General features: G+C 46.5%; 1 protein-coding gene across 4 annotated transcripts; it reads right to left on the bottom strand.

Moving 5' to 3' along the window:
- Positions 1-1,786: 1,786 nt before the first annotated feature.
- Positions 1,787-24,945, bottom strand: CSNK2A1 (casein kinase 2 alpha 1). Of its 4 annotated transcripts, XM_041396178.1 has the most exons (14): positions 24,828-24,945; positions 12,473-12,666; positions 11,354-11,465; positions 10,375-10,476; positions 9,904-9,954; positions 9,152-9,211; positions 8,440-8,523; positions 7,926-8,036; positions 7,009-7,110; positions 6,014-6,114; positions 5,156-5,304; positions 3,792-3,878; positions 2,982-3,134; positions 1,787-2,122 (listed from the first exon to the last, which is right to left on the bottom strand). In XM_041396178.1, exons 2-13 carry the CDS (start codon positions 12,571-12,573, stop codon positions 3,019-3,021), a joined length of 1,176 nt encoding a protein of 391 aa, XP_041252112.1. In that variant the 5' UTR covers positions 12,574-12,666; positions 24,828-24,945; the 3' UTR covers positions 1,787-2,122; positions 2,982-3,018. The 4 variants fall into 4 exon arrangements, with proteins under 4 accessions (XP_041252112.1, XP_041252114.1, XP_041252110.1 ...); XM_041396180.1 differs by lacking the exon at positions 24,828-24,945 and adding an exon at positions 24,432-24,773 and having other exon boundaries at positions 1,787-3,134; XM_041396176.1 differs by lacking the exon at positions 24,828-24,945 and adding an exon at positions 16,777-16,975 and having other exon boundaries at positions 1,787-3,134.
- Positions 24,946-25,149: the final 204 nt, after the last annotated feature.

The following is a 25,149-nucleotide window of genomic DNA, read 5'->3' as shown; positions in this document are numbered from 1 at the left end:
GAAGAAGCACATCTTGCGGGCTCCTCCTCTCAAACTTACTAATAAAGACCGCAATATTTACACTTTTCAAACACACAGGGGACAACAGCTGCGAGTATTACCAAAACCAGTGCACTGCAAAAAATGTTTTATGCTACAACCACAAGACATTAACTCGCAGGTTCACCCTAGGAAGAAGAGACACAAACGCAAGGTGAGGGCGGTCTAGAACCCAGATGAGTCCGTCGGTGGTTCTGCACCGCTGCAGGCACGGGGCACCGACTCACGGCCTCGCCAGGTCCGGCCAGCCCGGCGCTGCCGCAAAGCCCTCGGTCAGTGCCGGGGACCGCCCTCGGGCATCAATCGAGCCGCGGCCGCACAGCCGCAGGGTGGGCCGGACCCTTCGCTCGGTGCCGGGACCCCCGGCTCCCCCGGCTCCCCCGGCTCCCCCGCCCGCTCCCGCCGGGGCGGCTCCGAGCGCAGGCGCGGGCGGGACGTCACGGCGCCGCAGTGCGCAGGCGCGGCGCCCCTAGGCGGGTCGCACGGGCTGAGGCAGCCGCGCATGCGCGGACGGGGGCGCGCGGCCTGGACGTACCCCCAGAACGCCCGTCAGGGGCTGTTTAAAACCAACAAAAAGCAAACCCGAACCCTCCCGGTGACCGCCGGACAGGGCAATCCCAGCGCTGCCGGGGCCGCTAACACACCCACAATGCTGCTGCACGCAGGGGCTGCTGCCGGCACGCAAAAGAACCCCGTAAACCCTCCACAGTCCCCCGCCAGCGCTGGCAGCCACGGCAGCGGGAGGGAGAACGGGAGCCCGGCCCTGCTGTGAGGGCTCCAAAGCTCCTTCCGTGCACAGGGGGCCGTGCGTCCTTGTGCAAGGGCTGACAGGCACCGCGGCCATCCACCACTCCCAGCTTCCTCTTCCATTCTTATATCCTTTTGCAAACCTCCCTCGCTTGGAATAACGAAAGAACTGGGTAAAATGTCCTGCATAGCTCAGAACCAGTGCAAACAAGCTGTATTTTGTCATACTGGGTGCTTTTACGGTACAGCACATTGAGGTAACAGTCAACACAGTCCAACTTTCACATCACTTTAGGATATAAAAGATTAAGTACAATGGATTTCCACTGGATGAAGGCATGGAGGAGAAAGCTGTCCTGGTGTATGTGATAAACCTCATCTCCCTGCCGGCAATCCTCACAGAAAAGGGCAGTGTTCCATGTCCCACAATCAGTTTAATCCAGCCCACATGCCCCATCCTAAAATTAACTAAGCAACGTGGAAGCACGTGTCCATCCTCTCCAAAGAGCAGAGGAGGGATGGGTGCCTGGGACAAGCAGGAGCTGCAGGCCAAGGCGTCAGCACCCACCGAGGAACGCGAAGATCACTCCATGTCCACGGGAACAACTGCTGCAATGGCTCTGGGATGAGAGGTCACTGAAAGGGACAGGTGCCATTGTGCCTGCAGCCACACCAGCTGAGCCAGCCTAGCATTAGGTGACTGAGAACAAGTCACAGAAATCCAGTGAGTTGCAACAGGCAAACAACTAATAATTGGTTCATCATCTCAATTCCCCACCATCATGGCTGAGACAGGAGGGTTTTTTTGTTATGGCAAAAGATCCTTCTCCCACGAGTAACTTTGGCTTTGTGACATCTGTGTAAGGCTTCTCTGCACTGCTCCCCATGGGTGTGACAGGGACATGGCCTGCCCAGGGCACATGTGGCTGTCACCACTCCTGTGTCAGTGTATGACCACCCCAGGGAGGCCTCTACACAGGGAACTTAAATCTAACCTCGATAAATAAAACCAAATGTTTATTTACACCAAAGAATTCCAACACTGGATCTTTCACATATGAAGGACAAAGTATATATACACAGCAAGGGGTAGCAGGGCTGTAACAAGGGTGCTTTTCCGTTGTCAATGATAATATTTGTCCACAATTACTGATCTACCATTTCAGTTTAAGTTAACGTCTCCTGGCTCCTTCCTCTCAGTGCATATTTACAAGACTGTGAGGTAACTGGTATTCTCACCACATGGCACGTGAGGGAGGGGATGGTGGGTGAAGATGTGGGATCGGACTTGGCGCAGTCTGATTTTTCCAGCTTTAAGTAGCCACCAGCTCGAAACCTATAGAAACAATTTAAAAACAATATACCCAATAACAAATTAATTCCAGAGATCCAAGCCAAGCAATGGCTGGAAGAACCCTCCACGAGAAAGGGGCTGATGAGAGCAGGGCGTACTCTACAGGAGCACCTGTCTCAGGAGGTGCCAAGGACTCCAACTGAATCAGTAACTTCATTTTTAAGACTAAAATTACATGCAAGGGCTGAGTTAGCATTCTGGTTGACTCCTAAGGAGACATTATCCAATCCAATTAGGGTTTTGGACACTATCTGCACTTACTCCTTTTAAGCTTATCCCACCTCTCCCTACTGGAATTGTCTCCTCAGTGTACCCTGGCTGGGACATATGCAGGACACGGGGTTCAAGTGAGTGGTACTTTAAGAATCCCCTCCCCTGCCTCATGAAGACTTGGTTTGGTAGTCTCTGGAGAACAGCACAATCCCCCAAGGCTTGTGGAGGAATAATGGTGGGAACATGAAGAGAAGAGATTTCCAGCAGGATGCAAGAGCTTGGAAATGCTGTTGATTCATCTTTGTTATTACATGAAGAGTTGTTTTGCTGCTTTGTTTAGGTTTTTTTTTTTTTTTTTTTTTGGGAGGGGTGGGGGAGGGGGAAAGAAAAACTGTCCAAGAAGTATTCCATCTGTAGGTATTTTCAGGGAATCCCCTGAGTTACGAAAAGTTCAAGTAAAAAAAGAAAAAAATCAGCCTATAATAATTTTGTATATAATGACTGAACTACTATAAATCCACAAGCAACAGTTCAGACACGGTGTCTCCAAAGCGTTCATCCCCTCCCTTCCCCTGCCAGGCACGAGCTGCGTCCTGAGGAGAGGTGGAGGGGGAAACCTCTTCCCCACCTGACTCAGCTCAGGCAGCAGGAGACAGAGCCCGTCACTACTGCTGGGCGCCCGCAGCAGCTGGAACCGGCATCCCCAGGGTGGTGGTGGCAGAGATGACGGGTGAGCCTGCTAGAGGTCCAAGGGGTGAAGGTGTTGGCACTGAAGAAATCCCTGGAAGAGACACAGGTAAGCAGGAATTAGAGTAAAAACAGCGCGCTGCTATCCAGGACAGCTTCTGAAGTCAAGTGGGAGCTTTGTGGGTCAGTTATGTTTCCAGAGCTGCCAAAGTAATTAAAGACATAAAAGATCTGTCACTATTCTTTGCAGCTCTGGCAAGGGCACGGATTTGCACACCCCTGAGTGTCACTGATGGGCAGAGATGTGGCAGGATCACAGAATGGTTTGGGTTGAAAAGGTAACCTTATAGCCCCTCTTGTTCCAACCCTCCCGCCATGGGCAGGGACACCTTCCACTAGACCAGACTGTCCCAAGCCCTGTTCAACCTGGCCCTTAAACAAATCCAGGGATCTGAGAGCCACAGCTTCTCTGGGCAGCCTGTGCCAGTGAACTGTCCTTCAAGCTGCTGCCAGAAAATCACCCGCAAAGAAATTCTTAAAATGAGACCAGAAAAACAGGTCAGGCTGCCCAAGGCCTTATCAGACTCTCCCACCCACTTACTCTGCAGCTCTCGTTGCCCTTGTCCCCAATCCTGGGAGATGACCCAACACCGCCCTGCCTGCTGAACTCTCCCTCCTGGGTCCTCCCACCCACCCCACAGACAGAAATGCTTCAGCACACCAAGCACCAAGTCGAGCTGGCAGAACTGACCTGACATCATGCTCGCACTGCTGACAGGAGTGCTGCCACCCGCCATGTTGGACGAGCCCATCCGAGCCTGGTCTTTCACAATGGGGTCTAGGAAGAGCACACTACCAGTAAGTGCTGTGCTGCCAGAGAGCTGCTGAGGCACACAAACTGCCTGTGGCCTCTGTGCTCAGCCAGTCCTGGCACTCTGCCTGTTTCAAATAACATCAGCCACCATCTATTGAAATACAGACATTTCCACCAACGCCAGTGGGAAGCACTCAAGAAGGTACCAAGGTCATGTGATATCAGGGAAAATCAGCTAAATTATATGATTTGGGGTTCAGCAGGACTGTCTGACAGGAAATAACAAAGGTTATTAAGGCAAAGTTGATCTTTCTGTGCTAAGCAACTGTGTAATTGCAGAAAGCCAAACCCAGAATATGGGTGTAGCAAGCAGAAAGATTATCAGTGATTACAATCATGTGTCATGTCTCTGTACACATCCTACATCTCTGTGAGCTGTCAGGTGTGTCACTAGAACTTGTCCTCCATGAGATGATCACAACTTACTAACTCATTACTTTCAGCTGCATGTAAATAAGGTTCTCACCTGAACAGGGACAACCCCTTCCTGCCTCCCAGCCCTTCTGTGTCAGACAAGGGAATTCCAAACTTTGCTGAGCTCAGCATTACATGTATCTTTTTGTGGACACAAGTTAATGAACTGTTTGTCCAGCTCTCACATTCCAAGCTATTGGCTTCTCTAATGCTCATACCTGCAAAACATTTCCCTGGGATTTTTCCAACAGGTGTAACACAGATCAATAGTCTGTTAATTGCAGGGGTCCCTTCAGCAGCAGCTAAAAAAACCCCAAAACCAAACCACCTGAGCAAATACTGACATTATGCATTGTTGCAGCTGCTTCAAACCCCTAGATATCAATATCTGTGAAAAACAGCAACTATTTAAAAGCATTTATCAGTGAAAGTAACATTTCTGCTTGCAAAATCAAGACCTGAATATAGCAGTAGCTAAGCAATTTAGCAACAGAAGGAGTTAAAATTTCTGTTTATCAACAAACCAGAATTTTCTGGGTTTATCCAAAAAGAGGAGTCCACGCACACCTGCAGAAAGCAGCCCCAAATTTAGGTGATTTAGCTGACTTTCCTTGATATCACTTGCTGATTCATGGGCCTGACACAGGCACCCAACACTGATTCTTTGGCTCTTGGAGGTGGCACACAGAGACCAGCAGCCTCAGTTCCAGCACAATTATTTGCAGACCAGACTTATCACTGTTGCCATTCTCTGTTCCCATCTGCACAAGCCATGGCAACAGAGATTTCCCAGAGGCAGAACTCTCAGGACAGCAGCTGATACTTACAGAAGTAGGGGTGTTCCATGGCTTCTCTTGCTGTGAGTCGTGACTGGTGATCATATCGCAGCAGCTTGTCTAAGAAATCCAGAGCTTCTGGACTCACCAGGTGCTGGTTCTCACTGTGGACAAAGCGCTCCCATCGCTTACGGGAGTGTCTGCAGGAAAACAGACCCAGATCAGGCCAGGCAGGGGACAGTGATGCCAAAACTCACTTTCTTAAGGAGCAAGAACTGTGACAGATGTCCAGCCCTGAGGGAGGCCACTGCTCCGTGCAGCAGTGCAGGAGGGAGACATTCCAGAACACGAAGCAGTGTCACCGTGTCTCCACGCGGTGGCACAGCAGTCACAGCCCCAGCACAGCCACCTCGGCCACCACAGCCCCTGCACAGCTCTGCCATGACCCCAGACAGCAGCAGGACTAATGCTCAGAATGGATTACAGGCCTAAAATTGCAGGTTCTGTCATCTCTTATGCACCCAACATGAGTTCCTTTAATTTTAGACCCACTATGAGAGGGGAAAAACCATATAAATTCCATGTTTAGCAGCACCTGAATTTCTGCACTCTAATGCTGAGAAACACCATTTTGATTTTTTCCCTCCAGACTGAAGAGAGTATTTGCCCTTCATGCTTTCTGCTCCAGTAGCTCCTTTATTGCCTGAATGACATTTAAAAATCTTTCCTCAGGTCCATTTCCATATAAAGGACTACAGAAAGCACTGGCAAAAGGGACCAAAGGCACAAAGTGTCAGTTCTACAGAATCCTGGCTCTGATTTCTCCCCCAAATTTTTGTTCATTTCAAGGTCTGTTGACAAAGCTGTAACTGTCTGGATCTACCAAAGAGACTCCAGACCTTGGCTCACCTGCCCAAAATGTCATTGAAACGTGGATCCAGCTCAATGTTGTATTTGTCAATGTAGTCATACAGATCTTCTGTCCCCAGAACCTTGGCTATCCTCACCAGCTGGGAACAAACACAAAAACAAGTCACTGCTGTGAAGGTATGATAATACCAGAGCCTGCATGGAGATATAGCAGCACATTCCCATGGGAGCTGGAACCTGATCCCAGCAGCATGAATCAGAAGCCACAGGGTCAGCCTGTGGCTCTGGCCTCCCCAGCCACACAGTCCCAGGCATCAGGAACACGGCTCCACTCACAGCTGGAGCTCAGCACCCCAAGGCAGCCAGGAGGGAGCCACAGACCCTAAAATCTCTAAAACCTGAGACCTTGCAACACCACTTTCCTTAGAAGCATGAAAATATTCAAAACCAACAGAGGGGAAGGCAAGAATAACTGGTCAAAAAAGCAGAAACTCTGGATCTTGCACGTGAAAGGTGAAGCACCACCCCAGAGAGCTCCAGAATAAAGGTTTGAGAATACAAGCTCCCTGTTCCATAATATTTGCATGGCAGTCACATGCTGAGCATGTGATAAAAGTTTAAAAACAAAAATTTTGGCCCAAAGGCAACACATCAAAGATTTCAGAATCTGGATAAACCTGTACCAATTTCAGTTTCTACACAGAGTGGGGGAAGAGTGAGTAGTGGCAGGGGCTTTCCACTTAACCTCAGGAACAGTCAAACTATGTACCAGAACACACCATCCTTAATATAATTATTTCTACAGCTTTTCCCAGACACCTACTGAGGAGCTCCTAAGTACAAAGCTCTATAAATCAATTTCTACTTAATTGGTTACATAATCTTGCACACTTGAGAAAAGGAATGTGGCTTCAAACTGAGCTAAGAAGCCATTAAAGAAAGGCTTAAAAAATCTCTGGATGACTTGATAGAAGCCTAAGCAGGAAACCTTCATGGTGCTAAGAGAACAGACATTGTACATGACCAGCTCTCACCTGATCATAGTTGTCATGGCCATGGAAAAATGGCTCCTTTCGGAATATCATACTAGCCAACATGCAACCCAAGCTCCACATATCCAGACTGTAATCATACATCTGTACAAAACCAGAAGGACAATTCAATTTCTAATGAATTAAGCAGAACAGACCTCCAAAACTAACAGGGTTCCCCCACCCCACCAAGGTGATATGAACACAGCCATGTCATGCTGGAAACAAACTGAACTATCTTCACGTATCTTCATCCCTAAACCACTGTTCAGCTCACTGTTCCAGTTACTTAAACTGGGATACAGCAATTAGCAGGACAGCAGGTATCCTAATTCCATCCCTGTCTGCCAGGATATTAAAGATCAGAGCTTTCTTCTGTTTTCACTGCAGACTCCAATGTTATAAACCACTGAGAAATGTGTGATGGGAAAGGAAGCATTGGGACAAACAACAAAAGGTGTGGACTCCCCAGGGTCTATGGACAGGTGAGGATGTGCTTTCTTCCAAAACCAGCATGGTCTGAAAGTCACCAGGAACACTGTGATTTCCATAATGCAAACTGCCATCAGATAAGGGGATGCTTTTATAGCTTAATTTAGAAGTTCATGCAGTACTTGCTGTTCCCACAGGGGCTTTGTTTCATTTCTGTACCTTACTGCAAACACAGCCTTGCTAAAAAAATATTTAACATTTGTATTCCAAGATCCATAATGATAGTTCTGCAGCTCTTCCTCAGGTCCTGAGACTACTCATTTGTATCTTTCATTCAGGGGCTTTATGGCCACTGCTTTCTGCCATACATTTTGGAACAGACTGTCTTTAGCTTCAGCTCTCTAGACATCTGAATTTTGGGCTGATATAACTTGAAATGGCACTGACTTTCCATATCAAAGTCAGTAAGAAGTCCTGGTAACTCTTACCTGATAATCTACAAGAAGTTCAGGTCCTTTGAAATATCTGGAAGCCACTCTGACATTGTACTCCTGGCCAGGGTGATAGAATTCAGCCAAACCCCAGTCTATTAGTCTGAGCTAAAAATGGTAAAAACAAAGAAAAAAGGCTCAAGGGATGCTCCAGTTTACCACTGGTGAATTTAGTATGAAGTTAACTTATAAATCTTCCATTTTCAATTAATTTGATCAGTGTCTGGTTACATATTCTCCCCAAACCCATATCACCAAGCAGTCTAAATAAAATCTATAAACTTATAATAAAACCTATCCATACAACCCTGCCTGTGGGTAACATGTGACAAAGTAAAGCCTCAAAAAGCAGCACAATATTCTCATTTTACATTTGTTCACACCATGAGAGCAGAGTTCCCCTCAAAGAGGTCTGCTAGTACCACTAAGCAGGAGTACCCAAAAGGGATGGATCAATAGTTTGCCAAAGAAGAGCAGGACCCCTCCCTGCCCCCCAGCCACCCCACACTACCTTTCTGTGCTCATGGTCAATCATGACATTGTGAGGTTTGACATCTCTGTGCATGATTCCCATGCTATGGCAGTAATCTAGAGCCTGCAGGTGAAAGGAAACAGATGCTGGAATCACAAGAATCTGCCAAGTTAAACATATTCAAAAGTATTTCCACACATATCAAGTCTAACTTGATGGCAGGACTGTCCAGTGATAGATCCTAGACTAGACTCACTGATCACAGAAAATGCTTCTAGACCCACCCCCCAAAGGGAGGTCCCAGCAACACAAATGTCTTTAGTTTACTTCACGTGCTTCCTCATAAAAATTGGAATTTCAGAGTCTCTAAGAGCATAGTTACTAGGCACTAATGATCACACAAGCCCCCTTTCTCCAGACTCCTAAGGAGAAATTACTTAGTTCAGAAGAATGGATGAAGTTATTTGACTCATATTATGCCTGAGCACAAACCCAGCCAGTAACAGCTCACAGTTTTCTTCTTCCAGAGGCTACATGTACTCCTGATTTAAGATTTTAAGGTATCTCCATGTACCAAAATGCTGAAAAACAGATACTGAAACAGATATTTTTCTGCCCAATTCTTCCATGGACTCTCCTTCTCTTAGTGATATGATGTCACTATCATCAATGACATGAGAACCATCTCTACAGGATTAGCTGAGAGCAAATACTAGAAATAAACCAACAAAACAGCAAAACACCAACTTACCTTCAAAATCTCATACATGTAGAATCGAATATCATAATCTGTTAATGTCTGGTATAATTGCTGTGGGACACAAACACATCATGTCAGTGTTCAACATCCAAAAAACTCCTGTTCTGGGCTGCTGGCATTCTCCAAAGCCATTTGAAATACAGTTCAAGTTTCTCAAATTACTCTGATCCCACACCTGACTCTGATCAGTCTGTTCCTCTCCCTTTACAAACCCCATACGTAGTTTCCTTCCAGCTTTGCTCAGACAGCACATCCTGGCTCCTGTCACTATCTCCCTCTGGTGATATTCACCCAGCACAAGCATGATGGATGGCATTGCACAGTCTTTCTTCTTCTGAGGCAGGTCAGTATGAAGGGACAAATAAACATTTAAATCCCCATTCCCAGGAGTATGGAAGGCCACATAAACAGCTGTCCACATTTAAAGTGGTTTCCATAAAGAGTTGTACACATAAAAGCCAAATGCCTCAAAAACACAGGCACTGATGGGCCACAAGGTAACAGATTCATTTGCTCCCAAGGTTAAATACCTCTTGGAATCTGCATTCTCCTCTTGTAACTTATGTGGCAAAATGGTACTGGTGGGCTAATTACAAACTTCTGTCCCAACTGCATTTACCTTTAAAAGCATTTCCCATGCTGGAAGGAAATGCCTATCCTATGTACTTTCCCTTCCCCAGAAAGACCGTATCAGTGGTTTTCAAACACAAAAAAAAAAAGAGAAGTCACATCCCACACTGTACCTTAAAGTCTGTGTTGTTTACATGTTCAAAAACCAGAGCGGGTGTTCGAGACTGAAACAGAAAAAAAAAGCATTCAGCCATGTTAAGTTATGTTTCCACTTAGGATAATGAATTACATAGTTTCTTTTCTACTAAAACTGCACAAAATCCCTCTGCCTTGGACATATTTATGATTCCCCCAGACAGAGAGAGCAGAGCCTAAGCCCACAGCCTCCAGCAGCACTGTTTGCAGAGCGAATTAACTTGTCTCAGCTCACTGGTATCTCTTCCTCACAGAGTGAGGGGCTGGAGGGACCTGTGGGGGAAGGGCCCTCTAAAAGAAGTTTATCAGATTAAGAGCTGATCTGATCAGTCAATTCAAAAGCAGGATTTAAGAGCAGGGGAAAACAAAAAGCCAGGTCAGAGCTGAAATCAAACAGAGCAACTTCACCCACAACCCCAATGTACTCCTTGAGTTTCTCCCTTACTCACCACAGGATCTTTTACTATATCTGCAAGGGTGATTATATTGGGACCGCCTCGCAAGTTCTCTAAGATCTTGATTTCACGCTTGATTTTCTTCTTTTTAACAGGCTGAAGAATAAAAACCCAAAGTGTAAGATAAAGCCCTGCAGTAAAGTGAGGCTAATAGCTCAACACCCAGATGACATCATCCAGGTGACTGCAGATCAGCAAAATATATTGAAACATTTGCAATTTAACTTGAGTATGCATCACACCAGTAAGGGCTCAAATATCTGCTGTCTCCTTTCTAACCACACAACTCTGACAGCTACAGACAATAACTCCAAGTGAAGGAGAGGTTGGAAGATGGCATTTTTTTAAAAAGCTCTCTGAACATAATCTGATAGGCCAAGAGGAAATGGCCTCAAGTCATGCCAGAAAAAATTTTTTTCACAGAATGGGTTGTCAATACCTGGAACAGGCTGCTCCAGTGGTGAGGACACCATCCTTGAACAGATTTAAAAGATGTAGATGGAAGACATGAATGCTGGGGTGTTGGCTGGACTTGATGATCTTTAAGTGCTTTTCCAACCTGAACAGTCCTGTGATACTCCAAGATTTCTTAACTGGCATGTGGCAAATGTTTAACTATGAGAAGTCCATGGGCTTTTGGAGGGTCACTAAATGAAGGCCAAGGCTGTGACAGCCTGCCATGACACTGGCACTTAGTGAAGCTGAAAATTTTGTAGTCAGCTGCTGAAATGTTGCTTAGTTCCAAGTAAAAAGGTGTTGCACATCAGGGCTTCTTTAAGACAGAGCCTAATTCCTTACAGGCAGAGATCTGACTTAAGTGCACGGTTTATAGATGGCCTGTTTCACTGACACTCCAAAGCCAGGAGTTTAAACTCAGGCTTTAAGGATTTCAGTTTTAGAACATCAAAAACCCCTTTCTGGCCTCCTGATCACCTCAAGACAGATTTTATCTTTTGCCCAATCCCCAGCTCACCTTGAGAATTTTAACAACTACTTTTTCATTATTTGTAATGTTGATGGCTTCAAATACTTCACTGTATTTGCCTCGGCCTAATTTTCGAACTAGCTGGTAGTCATCTTGATTTCTGTGGAGAGAAAAGGTTAGAGTTCCAAAGGGCTCACTCATTTCCATCACAATTTATAAACTGCTGCTTAACACTCAATCACTGCCTCACTTGACAGACAAAGGGGATTAACTAGTGCCTTACCTCTCCTGAACTGGATGATTTAAGAACTATGAGAGAAACCGGGAGCTTCTATTTGCCCAAGACAGATTCAATCCAGAACGATGGATTGAAAGCCCAACTATGTATTTCAGCATTAGCAAATTTGAACTATCCCTTCTCTCTACATTTGGAAGCTCCATTTTTCCTTGTATAATGCCGGTAAAATTCAACAAAGCCAGTACAAGGCAAAATCTAAGTGCAAGGCTGTTTAAAAACAGTCTGGGCACAAAGCAGCACTCATGCTCAGACGACTGTGTACATTCCAGAAACTGGGAACTGCACAGCTGAGGGCAGAACTCTGTCTGGGCCCTCCATATCCCAACTATGAAGCTGCCACCGCTGCTGTCTGATTCTGGGACAATTTAGTCATGAGCTCAATTTAGACACCTCCTTCCTTCAAAGAGAAGCAGCCATGTCTTTTCCAGGCACTCCCAGAGAGCTGAGCAACAAGTCATAAAATAGCATGTACCTATTTAAGTCTGTGGAGCCTCTTCACTTATCCAAGTCAGCAGCAACTTCAGTTTGAAAGTCTTTTCATTTCTTTTCAGCCCTGCACTCAGGACTGTTTGGATTGTTTCAGAAATAGATTTTCTTCCCTCTGAAAGGGGATGTTTCTCGACTACCTGGCAAAACTTCTTCAAACTTTTAAGGAAGCTGCTATACATGTTCTTCCACAACTGGGAATTTAAAAGTTTGATTAAGAAACATTTTTCTGAAGGGAAGTTGTGATCCTTTCCCTTGCCATCTGCCAAGAAGCACGAAAAAGCCTCACGCAGCACAATTGCCTGAACTCCCCAAGTACCACTGTGCAGGATCCACAGGGATTGATCCTGGTACAGGGACATCCAGAAGCAGCCCAGACTTACCCCCACTCAACAACATGAGACTCATAGTCCCAGTACTCCCGGGGTCTGTGTGTGTTCACATCCGTGTAAACTCTGGCCCTGCTCGGCACGGGTCCCGACATATCAGACAGCTTGGCAGGCGGAAGCGAGATGTGAAATCAGAGGCGACCTGCTCTGCAGTGCTGCCACAGGAGAAAGGCCTCAGATTCCTCCACCTGCAGACAGAACATAAACCAGAGGTTAAATTCTCAACGTACTTCAAAAGTATTTAAGTTAATCATTAAAAGCTGCTGCAGAGGAGAGGCTGGAGCCTGCCCAGCCACAGGCCTGGGATTTCTTGAAAGCCATTTGTCTGCTCTCCCTCACGCAGGACCGGCCCCTAGCAAACCAACCTGGTAATTTTTCAGCACCTTGTTTCCAGCTGCTGGTTGTAAAGGTAACTTTCCAAAAGGAAAGAATGCCACGTGCTCTGTATCTGCAGACAGATCCTCTCCTTTCAATTCCAGACTGAAAGCAACAGCCACAGGCTGCAATCTCACCCCGTCTTGGGCCATGCAATGCAACAAAATCAATTCTGCTGGAATGGAAACCAGCTTTAGTCACAACTTCCTACAGTCAAAACATTAAATCTGACTGTCGAAAAGACAGCAGCATCTGGGTTGGATTATGATGCTTTATTCCAACATGAAAGAAATGCACTGCTGCAAGGGTCTGAAGATGTTCTTTGCATTCTGCTTGGCCAAAGTTCCTCCAATCCTTCCTTCTTCCAATGCAATTTTTGCAAAGCTTCTGATAAGTTTCTTCAGTATTGTGACTGGTCAAAACCACTCAAAAGAAAGTTACTGTATATTAGAGACAAACACTGTATCTTTATTCTATATGTCTGAATACTTTATCATCCTGATGTGAATATTTAGGACAGCAGTAACTCACTACAGTTTTTTATCAATATTGTCCCACCCAAGATAAATGTGGTGCCTTTACATGTCTCAAATCTTTCACAAGGGGAAGTTAATACCCTTTTAGATGTTTAAATACAAGAATCCCCTTGTCAGCTTTCAAAATAACTTACAAGAAAGGAGCAGGGAAGAGCATTGTTGGGTGTGCAGCAGCAGGTGGCAGGGCCATACAGCCCTGTGTATGTGCTCAAACAGTGGGCAACACTGTTATCTAAACTAATAGACTTACTTGCTATGCCAATCTTATCCCTTCACAGAAAATGGGCAACTGCCAGACTGCAGAAGGAAGTAACAGCCCCATTTATCACCCACTAATGAGAAAGACCAAGAAATCTGCTCGGAGCAGGTTTCTAGTAGCTTAAGCTACTAGGACACGTCACAACAGAAGAAAATTCTAGAAGCAAAATCCTGCTCTACAGGCAGAGTCCTGGTGTTTATTTGAGGTCTGTAGAACTTCAGCTCCTGTAGGGACCCAGCAAGACCCACTGGCTGTGAAGATGGCAGAGGACCTGGGGAACACAGGTCTGATGTCCTTCACCATGTCACACAACCTGAGCAGCAGCTGGTCCTGCTTCCAGAGGCAGAAGTGCCTGCAAGGGCTCTCTGACATGGACAAAGCCTCCTTAGGTGGGACAGAGCTCAGCAATGGGATATTTTTTGACCTACTGACACACAAATGGTGTTGGTGGCAGCTTCAGGTAGACAGGGTGGAATAATCCAGTCCAAAGGATAAACAGGGACACAGCACTATCCCAAAATCCACTGTGGAAGGGTGACTGAGGCCTTAGACCAATAAAAGAAGGATGAGGCATTTCAGCTGTGTGTCCAGCTAATGGAAGAATATGAAGCATTCCTCAAAATATAATATGTCTATTCCTGGATAAAATGCTAGTCCTCTCACAAAACACAATTTCAGAAGATGAGGCAGCAATCATCTAAGACCTCAAAGCATTTATGTGGCATGACTCAGACACTTAGAAATTAGATGTCCCCAGGCATTACTAGAGCATGCAAGTTTACTAGAACAGTTTAGTACAGTGAAATTTATTAGATTTCAAAGTTCAATCACTGTGTTTGTGTTTCTTCTCACTCCCTGTGCTTCTGGCAGGAGATGCACTGGTCCATTTCCTCTGCCCAATACTCCTTGTGAAGGAATTAACTGAACTTATACATGTCTCAGATGACTTAGCAATTTTAATTTTTAAGCACAATCCAGTATAAATAAAGCACACGTGACTGCTCCCCTCACCCAGCTTAGCAAGATCAGTTTCAGCACAAAAAAAAAAAGAAAAATCAATCACATTATCTAAAGATAGATCAAATTTCACAGTGGCTATTTTTTGTCACGTAGCTCTAGCCTAGCTCAAGCAGCACATTGTAACAGGCTGCTCAGAGAAGGGCTTTTTCAGGAAATCATCAACTGCAGCTTCTAAGAATGGCACACAATGTCTATTTATGAGGGTAGGTATTATTGTCTACTATTCTTTACACAGGAAGGGGAGAGAATCTGCACAGATAACTAAATTTTAAAGCAAACAGTTACAGACATACACAAACTTACCCTGCCTAAAAGCTGCTCACTCTCTGCTCAAAACTGCCAAGGAATTTGTATAGATTTTTGCCTTCAGTGCCCCTGGAGGGGGATTATTTTGCAGTGGATCCAAGCTCTTTGGCAGAAGGGAATGACACAAATAAGGACAGATAATGGGGCCAGGTGTTGACATGCAAGCATCAGTTGAGCCTGCAGTTTTAAAGCAGAAAAATCTACAGTATGAGCAGTGACTGCACCTAGAGAACTGCCCTGAGCTTGTTAAAACAGATGAGTTCTATTTCTGCAGAATCCAAACAGAATGTTGTCATTTATTAATTCCTGCATTGATGACAGAATCATAGAATATATTGGGAGAGTCTGCTCAACATCACCTAATCAAAGCAGATGTGGTGAGATCAGAGTCCAGTGTAGCCTTGAGCATCTCCAGAAACAACATTAAAATTTTAATTTCTCTGGTAGAGAAATCTTTAACTAGGAAACAACCATGAGCTTTTAGGTAATGTACCAGAGGTCACAAAGAGAGGAAGACAAAGCTCTGACATGCTGCTCACTGCCAAGGCCTGCCTGTGCAAGGACACAGAGCAGGGCTTCTCAATCAGCCCGTGGTGACACCCCTTGGACAGATAGCACCCAAAAGGGCTCACATGACAGCTAGAGCAAAGGAACACCATGCCAAAGTTACACTGCTGGCTTCTCCCACACAGGCCTGTCCTCAAAAATGCCGTTGGAGTATTAACAAACTGATAATTAGCTGATTTCTGACACAGCAGCCTTATCAAGAGGAACCCTGCTCATCCCAGACAAGAACAGAGCCAAACACAGCTCCTGTCCTGCTGACAGACTCCAGGGGAGTACCCAGAGCCCCAGCCCAGAGACTAATAACTGTGCTGCCACCATATAGGAATTTTTTAATTGGAAGGCCTACTAATTAAAAAAGATCAGTTCTTAAAAGTTTGAATTCTTCTAACAGTAGCCTGTTGTCTGAACAGCTTGGCAAGCTGAGACATTTTGTGCCTAAATTTCAGTGAAATGGTAAAAAGCCTCTCAATGCTCTCTTTAACTCTGTTTTTTAAAACATTTTAATCTAAACCAGTTACAAACCCCCTCATTTTTAAAAAAAGGATGTTATCATCCTTACAATGCACTCTAGTTCTAAGGGCAACCATGCCCCCATAGAGAATTTGGTATTTTGTGAAGGATCCATACTTCCAGCACCTACTCCAATTAGTACAGGAATTTCATACACCCTCTGTCCTTCCAGATGCATGCACTTAGAGCAAGTAGCAACAAAACACAGCTAAGAAATCCAGGCAGATTAGTTTCTGAGAAACACACCTACTTCGCCTCTAGTAAAATTTGCCTTTTTTTTTTTTTTTTAAGCCAGAATAACTGAGATACCGGATTTTTTTTTTTTCTCCTTTTAAATGGAAATGTTCTTGGCATGGAACCTCTCTCAAGCAGTTACTCATTCAGAACTTAAAACCTATGAAGTTGCCCCAGTATGATGCAGCACTTACACAGGCTCCCAGTGAGCTGAGAGCCAAGAGCTTCCCGGAAGACTGGTGTCCCAAGGAACTCACAAGTGCCATCCAAGTGATGACCTTTGTGGATAAGGTTTGGAGTATAAATAATGCAGCCAAGAACACAAACACAGCTTGACACTAGCTTCCCTGTGGATTGCTGTTAACAGCATGCCTTGCCCTCAGCGTGAACAGTATATTGCCAGAAAGATCCAAGTTCACCCAGAGAGAGTGGAGTGAGCCCAGAAAACCTTGTTCAATACCCCATAAACCCGGTTATTCCCGATGACCCACCTGAACTCTGCTTCAGTGAGCCCACAGCAGTCCCAAAGGAGTAAAACAGGCCCTGAACTCGAAGAGGCAAGAAAACATTTCTGTAGCTTTATGAACTCCAGACAAGCTCACCTTCCTCGAGGAGAAAGCAAAGTGGACAGATTGGCCAAACAGGTCTAGAGACTTTCCTCTCACTTCTACTTTCCCCACGTAAGCTCATTACAGCGGCGATTGTGCCAGCCTAAGACTGTAAACAGGCTGAGACAGCAGCGGGTTTGTTGTGAGAGAAGAAAAGCTCTGTCAGTGGAGAAGAGCAGAATTACAGCACAGAGTCTGGAATCAAAAGGTTATTCCCCTTCTTTCATCTACAACTGCAAGCAAGATGTTACCTTTCACAGCAGAAAGCTTAAACCCAGCCTCTAAAATCATGAGTGTAAAATGTGATTTGGTAGGGTGAGCAAGAATTACAATTATCAGATGAAATTGTTGATGATTTCCTTCACATAGCCCTGTAATCCTCCCAGGGAGGTGCACTTGCTCCTTCAGAGTTTGAAGAATATCTAATACTGGAGAAACACTGAAATTAAAAAATCAAGACATGCCTAAATTTTACAGTACTGCCTGCTGGCAGTCAACATCAATCAACACCCAGCTTACTTTTAAAAGAAATAATAGTAATCAACGCTATTAAAAAATATGCTCTCTCTCACAAAAGAAACCTGATTTGGGTATTCTCATGATGCTGAAACTTCAGCAATACAAGAACGGAACAAGTGACCTCCAGAAGTCCCTTGCAACCTATATTTTTCTATGATTTTACAGCTAAAATAGAAACAAGCCTGGATTAACAAAATTGACATTTTATATCCTTTCCTGAAGATCATTTCCCTACTAAAAGGAACAACATTGACAGAAAAGTAGGTTTTAAAATTTGAGTTTAAAAAAAAGCTTAGGTTTGAAATCAAAGTTTTCTCTGGGTGTTGTTTTGAAACAGCACAGTCTGATTTAACTGCATTTCCCACCAAAATTATTTTCCAGATTTCTTTTCAATAGCTGGTTGTGTCCGACTGTAGAGAAATAACAAATGATAACGCAATGACCTCAACATTCCCCTAACAAAGAAACACAAACTGTTGTGATTAATTCAAAACAAGACATGGCCAGTCTGCAGGGAAAGCAGTTGACAGGTTTAGTTATACTGGAAGAAACATCTTGGAGTAATTCTGCACTAGAAACATCCTAAATTTAGACTGGCTCTTCCTACATCAGCTCCACTGATTCCTCTCTGAATTCCTCACGATTCCTGCCAAAGTCACCCTCTGTAACGAGGATCACAACCTGTATGGAAGCCACAGGAATGGTTTTACTGCAACTCCATGATACTCTTCAGTCTTGGGGAAAACTTCACTGTGCCACTTTCCCATCTTGGAAAGCAGAGTGTTACGTGTCTGTCACCCTCTGGGATGCCCTGGCAGGGGCTCTGGTGCCACACACTCTCCTGGCAGAAGGTCTGTCATGTTTTCTCTAGCAGCTGAATTTTAGCAGAGCTCACACAAACTCTCCATGGGTCTCCAGCATCTCAGCCTGGTTGGACATCAGTTTGGCAACAGCACGTGGACCTGGGGCAGAACACTGGGATCACCTCCAGCAGCAGTGACATGGATTCTATGACAGACAATTCTCCAAGACCATGATCACTATTATTTTCAGAGCTAAGTTAGTCAACAGCACATGGAGCAAAGGGAAAGACCCCAAAACACAAAGACCCAAAAGCTGACCTTGGGTGAGGCCATGTAGCTGCAGAGGGCAGCAACATCAGCAAGACACCCAAGCCCCAGCAGGCTCTGCCTCTTTCCCAGGCCTGCAGCTTCTCCTGCCACGCTCCCAGCACCCAGCGGATATCCTCACTGCCAGTGCCAAGGACTCCTGACACAACCCCAGAAAAATGGCTGCAATACAACCAGGCACTGCCAAACTAACTTGTCTGTACACACACACCAAACAGAAAGCAACGACAAAACTCCAAAACTCTTCTGCTCGCACCTCTTCCCCAAACTGACAGTTCTGGCTGAGCAGGGAGTGCAGGAAAGGTGGGGGGATTTTCTTTGGAGGAATATCCCTTCAGGTCTGCCCTAAAGCCAAAGCAATACTTCAACAGGAAGCAGTTCCTTTTTCTTCCAAGAGCACTAACAAAACTAAATCTCCTACTGCTGGAGCTTTGGACAGTATTCCAGTTACCAAAACTTCAGTTTGTGAGACCCCAGCAACACCAGGGAACTCTTCCTGGAGGCTCACAAAGGGGAATGTTTCAGCAGCACTACGGGCTGACATCAGGTTCCACTGGCAGCATCCTCTGGAAAGTTCTATCTCCCTAATTGCTGCTAAGTGACACAGTTGTTTTCCTCATTAATTAGTAGGCACAGAGTACTGCCAGGACAATCATTCAGCTGATTTGACTCCTATGGTCCGTGTAGAGAGAGGGATTTAGGCAGAACTCAGAAAACTGACCTGTACCAACCATCTGTAAAAGTTATAGAGTTTTAATTGATCTGATCATGCAATTCCTAGAGGCAGGAACAATTACCAGAGCAAAAGAATAAACGAGAGGACACTGCCTGTAACTATTTCTTCAGGAAATCCCAGTGATCAGCTGTTCCATGGAGCAGGCAATCCACCACAAACCATCTCCAACCCTCAGCCAGCATTGAGCAGGCTCAGCAAGAGGCACCCGGTGCAAATCCCTGCCAGAAGTGAAGTTCTGACATAATTCTCTAAAAATTTATCATTATTAACACAAGATGAAACCAGCTACCACCATTCCAAGAATCAAATGGAAAAAAACCCCCAGCTATTAAACTCCAGCAATCAGCACTCTCCTTCACACCTTACAAGCCCCCAGTAAAGCCATTGTGCCAAAACTTGTAACTTAATTTGTAAGCTCAGCTGAAATTAATCTAGATGCTGCAGTGTGAGGAAAAAGCCCTCTTTTTCCTTTCTGGAGTACAACCAAGTGTGGAAGAAAGACTCAAATTCAACAGCACATTGGTAACAGATAGAAAAACCTGTGAAAAAGGCTGCAAGAGAAGGAACACTGCAGGAGCTCTTGCTTTTCTAGACTGGAAATTAATTTGTTGTGCGCGTCCACGCTCATCCATTTTCTGAGCACTAAAAATAAAGACTTTCTGACAACTCACACGCACATGTGCAAATATGCTCTGAGAAAATGCCTTCTCCAAAGGCTTTGGTAACACAGGGAGAGGCACCTTTTCAGCTCTCTGGACACACAAGAGGATTTGTGGCCACTTCTTCCCACCACAGGAAGACCTTTCCCACCCAGGGAAAGCAAGTTCTGGCATGTAATTCTGTATTAGCACACTGGATTCTCCCTGAATTTGGCTTAATTAAAAGAGGACTAATTTAGCCTTTGGTTGTTCCAGAAGGTGCAAGGGCAGAGCCTCCTTCTCTGCAAAAACAGAGTGAGTAACTTCAATTTTCTAGGTCTGCTGTTAACACTTCAGACTGTCCAATGGGAAACCTGCAGCCAAACTCTTGCCTTGACTCAAAATTGTTTTCCATCTAGCACACAATTTATTCACCACTCACATGAAATAAACTGCCATAATATGATGCAGCCATTCCATAGGCAGGAGCTGGACAGCCTGCTTTAGAAACCACCTCCCTTAAATGGTAATATTAATTAAAAAATAGAACTCAGTAAGGAGGATATAACCTAAATCTCAGAACTCAACTCCGTGGAAAATTAAAATGACTGAAGTTGTAACCTTCCAAATGTGAATCTGTAGTGGTACCAAGTCCACAAAGAACTCCAAGCTTCCCTTCTGCTCTTCTGCTTCCCAAAGCAGCAGCATGAGATGGGCAATAAAACCATTTGTCCAGAACAGTGAGAAAACAGGAGCAGATGAGACTTGGGCCAGGCTCATGTTGCTGCTTCTCTACTGGATTCCTCACCAGAAAATATCCAGGAACCACTGATCCCATGACCACATCAACAACCCCACTTCTCATCAATCTTCCCTACCAATATGTCAGTTTGGCACCTTGATGGAAAAAGGGGCCAAAAACCAGCTTGGAAAAACACTCTACATTCAGCAGCAGTACTAACACCAGCTCAAAAAGCTGCAGCCTCCTCTTCCAAGCAGTTTTTTCAGGTTCAAAGGAGAACTCCCTTTCTCCAATTACATTCTGCAAATTCCAGGGAAGTCAGCTCTTGGAAGCCCCTGGAAGGAGATATCCAAGCTCAGAAAAATTATCCAAGAGCTGTCTTGCAACAAATGTTTGTAGCCAGTCTAAGTCAAGGCAGTATTTGCTGATCTTAAAATCATCTTGTTTTTTGTTTTTTTGTTTTTTTCTCTCAAGACCCTTATGGGACAATAAGACCTAAGATGACAACAATCTCATGCACAGAGTTCTAAAACAAATATCGTAATGTAAGCAATTCCATCCTGGAGGAACGGTGGAGGTGACAGGTCTGGTAACCCAGAAATAAATCCCTGCCTCTTCAGAAATGTGACACGAAATTAATCACACCACCACAATGTCACCCATTTGCTTCTCCTGTCTTCCTTTCCCTTATTCCTCAGAGGACATCAGGAAAGACAAAGAGAAAATTAGTTCTGCAAGGAGAAAATGGAGAAGAACTGAAATGGAAGTGTAAGGACACCCACCATTTAACAAAATTGGGAAAAGTTTGGTACGTGTCCCTTTCATCAGAGCAGAAAGTTTCTTTCTCTACAGCTCCACAAATCTATAACCACCTTTCAACATCCTTTATACCCTGAGATTCCTCCTTCCAACGCATTCCATGCTGATGAATCTAATCTGCATGACTTGAAATTGCCCCAAATATCAAACTCTTTCAATGTCTCACCGTCAGGAAATGGCATTTCATCACACCAATTCCCAATCCCAGGTTTCCATCTTCATTCTCACATCTCACCAGCCTTTTTCAAGCAAACAGGTGCCATTAACTGCCCCCGCACAAACCTCAACAACCTGAATGTCATGCAACATTCCACGATCCAATTTCCTCCACATTTGCTAGAACCTACTGCCAATTTTAGTACCACTTTTCCCAAGAGCCATACTCCCAACATCCAACAAGCCTCACTTTCCCTCCATCTATGAACCCTCAGAGGACATCAGGAAAGACAAAGAGAAAATTAGTTCTGCAAGGAGAAAATGGAGAAGAACTGAAATGGAAGTGTAAGGACACCCAGCATTTAACAAAATTGGGAAAAGTTTGGTACGTGTCCCTTTCATCAGAGCAGAAAGTTTCTTTCTCTACAGCTCCACAAATCTATAACCACCTTTCCTATAACCACCTTTCAACATCCTTTATACCCTGAGATTCCTCCTTCCAACGCATTCCATGCTGATGAATCTAATCTGCATGACTTGAAATTGCCCCAAATATCAAACTCTTTCAATGTCTCACCGTCAGGAAATGGCATTTCATCACACCAATTCCCAATCCCAGGTTTCCATCTTCATTCTCACATCTCACCAGCCTTTTTTGAAGCAAACAAGCGCCATTAACTGCCCCTGCACAAACCTCAACAACCTGAATGTCATGCAACATTCCATGATCCAATTTCCTCCACATTTGCTAGAACCTACTGCCAATTTTAGTACCACTTTTCCCAAGAGCCATACTCCCAACATCCAACAAGCCTCACTTTCCCTCCATCTATGAACCCATGAGCCCTGACAAACCAAGAAAACCTGTTCTGACCCTCCCACTTGAAGTGTTTTTCTCCTCCAACATCTACCTCTCACCACATCTGCCCAGGCTCTGTGCCTCATCCCCTCACCCAGATCTTCAGCTGCTGAGTTTTTGCTTCTTTGCTGCAGCCAAAGCCAAGACTACGTTCCCTTCCTCAACCCTGCTTCAACTCCCCATAGGCAGCAGCTGACCAGCCAAGCTCTCTGCTGAGGGCAGGACACGCACACCCAACTCTACCACCACACACACTGGAACAAGAAAACAGCACATTTCACTAACAACAGAAACTATGTTACCAGGTATTGAAATAAATCACTAGAGGACGGTGAAATAATGGAAACTTCTCTCCACTGGTGAGATGAAAGGAAAGGATCACTGCCTACCACCAAAGATGGACATTCTTCACGCTCAGGGAAAGGTCTGGACCTTTACAGTTACAATTGTACAATGTCTGGACCTTTACAAATTTACCTTCCCTGTCAGGAGTCACCCAAAGGGAACAGGGATTCCAGGCACAGGCACAGGCAGATCTCCTGAGTGCAGAGCACTGCCTGCCCTGCACCTGGGACCAGACATCCCAATTTTCATCTTCCAGTTACAGACATGGTGTGTGTCTCCACAGAGCCTGTGCTGTAGGAACTGGAACCTTACCCTAATCCTAGTTTTAGGGCTAATTAAGGAACTGATAAAGCTTCACACTTGCCCCAAATCTTGCCTTGAGTCTTCCCAAGCTCACTCTCTCCTCTCCTAGCAGGAACTTTGCCCTTTTCTACATCACACCAAACCAGCAACCACAGGATGAGCGATTCCTCTGCCCCAGCTGATGATGCACCCAGAATCCACCCTGGATTCACATCCAACACCCAGGCTGGCTGGCAGGATGGCACAAGCCCCAACTCTGAGTCTGAACAATTTGAGTAATTTCTGTTTCAGAAAAGAGAGTATGTTCAAAGAACAAAGAAATCACTCCCAGCCCCAAGCAGAAATGCTGGGTGTCCACTTGCTTTCCTCTGAACAGCTGCCACTGTGCCCAGTCCCCTCTGGCACGGGCTCTTCCCAACCCATCTGTGGAGTGCACCCAGGACTGAGCTTCCATGAGGAGCCAGGTGAGCACATGGCACAGCCCTCTACAGGGACAAGTGCCCAGATTCAAAGCCTGGCACCAGGGTCAGTGCAAGAGCAGCTCCCCAAGGCCCCAGCCCAGGGTCAGGTTTGAGCAACACAAATCCCAAATCAAGAGACCCCTCTCAAGGGTACCAGGGCTGGATGTGACCCACAAAGAACATCAAGTCCAACTCCTGGCCCTGCACAGGACACCCCAGCAATCCCACCCTGTGCCTGAGAACCTTGTCCAAATGCTCCTTGAACTCTGTCAGGCTTGGGGCTGTTACCACTGCCCTGGGGAGCCTGTTTCAGTCTCCATCCACCCTCTGGGTGAAAAACCTTCTCCTAATATCCGACCTAAACCACCTGCACACAGCTCCATGCCGTTCCCCCAGGTCCTGCAACCGATCACCAGAGACCACAGATCAGTGCCTGCCCCTCCGCTTTGCTTGAATATTCACAATCCAAACTTTATTGTTTTTACCCAAAGCCCTCAGTAAGAAACAATTAAGTGATCTGACACGCATGGGGTTCCACAATCTCATCTTACCCCTCTCTTACAAACCACATTTTACCAACAGACACACTGCTCTCGGTCCCAAGGCACAATTAACTAAATTACAGCGGGGGCAACACTGACCACCACTGCTTCCAGAGACTGGTGTGGAAAGCCGTGAGAACGACCTTCCCTCCACCCAGAAAGGCGCAGAATGGAGCCCCCGCGCAGCCGGGGGTGGCAGCGAGCACTACCAGGCCCTTCCATCTCCCCGCTTCTCCGGGCAGGGCGGGGAAGAGGCAAGATCGAGCAATTTAGGAAAATAACACCTACACGGCCCGAACGTGCGAGCTGGGAGAGCTGGGGGAGGGGACGGCTCCCGTTCCGCGGGGCTCTGCCCTTCCTGCGCGGCCCCGCACCGGGCTGGGGGCAGCGGGGCGGCCCCTCCACAGCCCCTGCCCGCTCCCCCCGGGGACTCGGAGCCCCTCCGAGGGCAGCGGGCGGCGGGCCGTGCCCTTTCCGCCGCACCGGACCCGCCCGCTCTGCCCGCTCCCCCTCAGCGCCGCCGCGGCCCCGCTCTCCTGAGGGGCACCCGCGGCCCCCCGGCCCACACCGCGCCCGCGGCGGGGGGGCGGAGGAGCTCAGGAGGCACAGCGGCGCCTCCCCCCCGCCGCCCGCTCCGCCCGCCACCGCCGCGGGGCCCCGCTTGGGCGCCGGAGCCGCCGGTACCTGGCGCGGCCGCTACCGCCGCCGCCGCCGCCGCACACAGACAATATGGCGGAGGCACAAGGCTCGGCCGCCGCCGCAGGGACCAGAGCGAGGCGCGCCGGAAACGGAAACCGCGCGAACCCCGCCACGCGCCGCGGGGGCGTGCGCAGGGAAGGGTGGAGCACGCCGCGGGGGGCTATGGGAGTTGTAGTCCACGATGGTGACGGTGGGGCGGGAAGGACGCGGGTTTGTTCCCGCTCCGTGCCCAGCTGTGTCCCCGTGAGCCGCGGGAAGGTGGCGGGGTCCGTGTCGGCCTCCGCAGAGCCGGCGAGAGGCCCGACCG

This window comes from Onychostruthus taczanowskii, unplaced genomic scaffold (genome assembly GCF_017590055.1).
Source record: "Onychostruthus taczanowskii isolate IOZ18803 unplaced genomic scaffold, ASM1759005v1 scaffold126, whole genome shotgun sequence".
In the NCBI taxonomy this organism is placed as follows: domain Eukaryota; kingdom Metazoa; phylum Chordata; class Aves; order Passeriformes; family Passeridae; genus Onychostruthus; species Onychostruthus taczanowskii.
Note: the sequence above shows the minus strand (reverse complement) of the source record. Positions and strands in the feature narration are given on the sequence as shown.

Coding starts and splice junctions, on each gene's coding strand:
- CSNK2A1 (XM_041396178.1), bottom strand. CDS start 12,573: ATGTCGGGACCCGTGCCGAGCAGGGCCAGAGTTTACACGGATGTGAAC. Junction 8,524..9,151: donor ACATGTATGAGATTTTGAAG/GTAAGTTGGTGT, acceptor TTTCACCTGCAG/GCTCTAGATTACTGCCATAG. Junction 8,037..8,439: donor TTGACCATGAGCACAGAAAG/GTAGTGTGGGGT, acceptor TACCATTTTTAG/CTCAGACTAATAGACTGGGG.